The 3,517-nt window shown below is 38.4% G+C and overlaps 1 protein-coding gene across 1 annotated transcript; it reads right to left on the minus strand.

Annotated features, from left to right (window-relative positions):
- Nucleotides 1–651: 651 nt before the first annotated feature.
- Nucleotides 652–3,086, minus strand: hsd17b1 (hydroxysteroid (17-beta) dehydrogenase 1). The gene is made up of 6 exons (XM_085405264.1): nucleotides 2,903–3,086; nucleotides 2,475–2,636; nucleotides 2,211–2,390; nucleotides 1,969–2,062; nucleotides 1,667–1,850; nucleotides 652–1,224 (listed from the first exon to the last, which is right to left on the minus strand). The coding sequence occupies exons 1-6, from the start codon at nucleotides 3,084–3,086 to the stop codon at nucleotides 1,072–1,074; spliced, it is 957 nt and encodes a 318-aa protein (XP_085261390.1). The 3' UTR covers nucleotides 652–1,071.
- Nucleotides 3,087–3,517: the final 431 nt, after the last annotated feature.

Raw genomic sequence — 3,517 nt, forward strand, 5'->3', positions numbered from 1 at the left:
TCACCACCATGGGAAGCAGAGCTTTCAGCTGCTCTGCTCCCAGGCTGTGGAATTCTCTGCCCCCTGAAATAAGAAATATTGGTTCTCTCCCCCAGTTTAAATCCCAACTCAAAACTCATCTGTTCAAATCTGCATATTCACTGTGAATACACTGTTTGTTCATTTTATCTTGTGCTTTATTTTATTGTTCTTATTCTGCCATTGTTTTACTAATTGTTTTATCCTATTGTAAAGTGTCCTTGGGTGACTTGAAAGGCGCTCATAAATAAAATTTATTATTATTATTATTATAGAACTAGCTGTATAAATGGAAACTGTTGCACAATTTCACTGTTTCACATAATCCCTTACATAACAATGAATACTTATGAAATATGCTTTATGATACTTTATCTGCATTATCAAATAGTCATAGCAGTTTTCCCTTACTGCAGACAGAGATACTGTGCAGGGGCCACAATAGCACCTGTAGATAAATTCACAAAAAGTATACAAGCCAAATTATTCAAGTTATTTCAGGTATTTAAAAACTTCATTTATTGATATATTCTTTACATATTTATGCCAGAATGGGAAATTTAAAGCAAGCATTCAAGCAAGCTATAGAAAAGAAACATATAGTGTCTGTCATTCATACAGAAGTCCCCTATATGACCATTTGTGCTTAAAACAGCAAATCAAAAATCGTCTACGAAAATTCTGCACGCAGTGTTTTGACTTTTATAATGAATGCAGTGATTTGAAGCACGATAGCTCAAAGTAAAAAATATGCAAGCTAGTGTGGGTGGAACTAGAGGAATGCAGAAACTGCTCTATCGCTCAAGCATCAGGAATAATGCTTATCAAAAATGTCTCCACCAACTAGAACAGAGTCTATTTTTACATTTTTGTCTTATGATAAGGAGTACTATGTTTAGGCCTTACACAAAAATAGAACATGGAGTGAATCCTGTGAACTCTACTCTAGACTGTGTTTCAGGAGTCAAGGGTATTTGAGCAAAACATTAACCCGTGTACATAAAGTAAAACAGGAACAACATTTACACACGAAGTGATGCAGTCGTTACAAAATTATTGCTCCTCAGGTGAGAAAATGATTTTGCTCATAGCACTGATGTATGAGTCATCTGGTTCTGTGACCTTCAGTTGGGTTACAGGTGGCCCAGTAGTGCTGGTGAAGTATCTGAAGGCAGGGCTGGGTGACTGGATGGCATCTAGAAATACCTTCAGGAAAAAACCAAACACATAATAGTAGACACGTTTAGAGATTTAAATAAATTTTATACATATGTGTGTGGTTAGCACATGAAAGCTCACTCATTTATTTGAGCTCTAAAATGATCAATGTCTGGGTTAAATCACTGAATGATTAGTGTTGAGGGATGTATTAATTTTATTTTAACAGAAAAAAGAAAATGATTCAGTGTATTTTAAAATGATTTAATATTACTTAACTCCTTTCTTATTTTGCATGCCAGCCTGCAGACATAATATGTTATTTCAGGCTGTGTATTGTGGATGTAAAAGGTCAACTATGGACAACAATTGTCATACTTAAAATGCATTGTCCCTATAAAATTAAGCAAATGTAATTAAATGTTGCCATTGTTTAAAACCTCAAATAGAAATTAATGAAGTTATGATTTTCTGTAAACATGGAACATACCTTCACAATATCCTCAGTGTCTTGTGCAGCATTTTGGAAAATAGATCTACAATGCTGCAGGTATTTTTCATACAGCCTTTGTGTCTGGGTGTCAACCTGTTGGAGAGACGTATCCCCAAGCTCCGTCTTCTTCAGGTTGACCAAGAAGTCAGTGTTGACTGGACCACACTCAATGAGACTCACACTGTAGGATGTAGCATTTGGACAATGGTGTATCTTAATTCATATTTGCGTCTTAATTTTATACACACAAGTAGTCTTTGAACTAACGAGACAACATGCAGCCAACTTATGAAACTTACTGAATGTTGAAGTGTTTCAGGAGAATAGCCAAACTCTCACATGCTCCCTCTATTGCAAATTTACTGGCACAGTAGACCTCGTTAAATGGGAGCCCTATAAGAAACTCTAGAAGCTTATTTTGGAAATTCTATGCATGGTAACAAGTATCAACATGATCTAATTATAGGGTTTCCATCAAATCACTACAAAAACTGCACATGCAGAACATTGTTGACATTCCTCAACCATCTGCACTTCTCACCATGAAGGCCTCCGGTGCTGCCAGTGACCAGAATGCGTCCCTGGCTCTGAGCCTTCATCTGTGGCAGGAATGCCTGGATGGTCTGGATGGTACCTAGGAGGTTAACCTCCAGGATGTGCCTCATTGAGTTCAAAGACTGCACCTCCAGTGGCCCCATCAAACCCACACCAGCATTACACACTGCAAATAGCAAGGATAAGCACATTAACCCACTCAAATCACATTTTCCAATCCTAATCGGAACACACTGGCACGGGTCCATACCCAGAATGTTTATGCGTTTTTCCACAATCCTATCTCTTGCATCCAGGATGGACTGCCGATCGGTCACATCCATTTGGAGTATGTCCAAAGTATCCCTGTGCAGGCCTTTCACGCTCTCCAAAAGACGCTCCTTTTTAGACAAGTTTCTCATTGTTGCATACACTGAACAGAAAGCTTCAGTTAATGATGAGTTTGAATGTGTATGTAAAAAGGAATTTACAGAGTTGACCCCCAAGGAGGTAAATGGTTTTCACACAACATTTAATTAACAATGTACATGGAAGATTCATCTGCTAAGTTATTTGTGTAGGTCACATAAAATTGCACAGTGTACATCATCTTAGTGGTTTTACTGGTTCTTAAAAGCCAGTCTTTAATGTAATGTATATTCTCAAAGAGAAGATTGACACATACACAGCTGTGGTTACCTTTGAATGTTTTGTCTGGGTCTGAAGCAAGCCGGACAGCCAAGCTGAGACCGATCCCCGAGGAGCAGCCTGTGATGAGCACCACCTTTTTATCCATGGAGCCTAACTCACCTACATTAAAAGAGCCGGTGGAGCAAAGCGAGGAGGATACTGCAAAATGAGCCACGGAATAAAATGGAGGCATGTTAAAACTGTTTTTACATCTTACGCTATCACAAGGACATTTAAGACTAAACATCTGCCCATTATCAGCCAGCTGGAGTCCTTCTATTTTTTTCTCATGTCCTTGTTGATATAGTTTCATTCCTTCCACCTGAGATGCGTGGGAAACAGATTGTCATGTTTTTGAGTGGTTGATGAATTTTCCAGCAATATAAGTGCATGCACGTTTATATAGGCTGGCTGTGGAAATATAATGTGTGTGCATTTCAGAAAAATATTAGTTTAGAGAAAGAACAACATTGTTTTTTTAACATATTAACAATGTGTCTGTGCATTGGCTACATTTTTAATTGGCACCGATGACATGAGCACCAGGTGGCAGCAAAACCCTGTACTGGACTTGTACCACACAACTAAAGCCACACTGACCTCTGGGGGCTTGATCGAGGAAAA

This window comes from Rhamphochromis longiceps, linkage group LG4 (assembly GCF_057381845.1).
Source record: "Rhamphochromis longiceps isolate RC_006_pf linkage group LG4, R_longiceps_female_GT1.1, whole genome shotgun sequence".
NCBI lineage: Eukaryota > Metazoa > Chordata > Actinopteri > Cichliformes > Cichlidae > Rhamphochromis > Rhamphochromis longiceps.

What these genes read in the sequence shown, in the direction of transcription:
- hsd17b1 (XM_085405264.1), bottom strand. Translation starts at nt 3,086, where the DNA reads ATGCCTCCATTTTATTCCGTGGCTCATTTTGCAGTATCCTCCTCGCTT. An exon ending in CCCAGACAAAACATTCAAAG is followed by an intron (nt 2,637 to 2,902) that starts GTAACCACAGCT and finishes CTTTCTGTTCAG; the next exon opens with TGTATGCAACAATGAGAAAC. An exon ending in ACACTGAGGATATTGTGAAG is followed by an intron (nt 1,225 to 1,666) that starts GTATGTTCCATG and finishes TTTTTCCTGAAG; the next exon opens with GTATTTCTAGATGCCATCCA.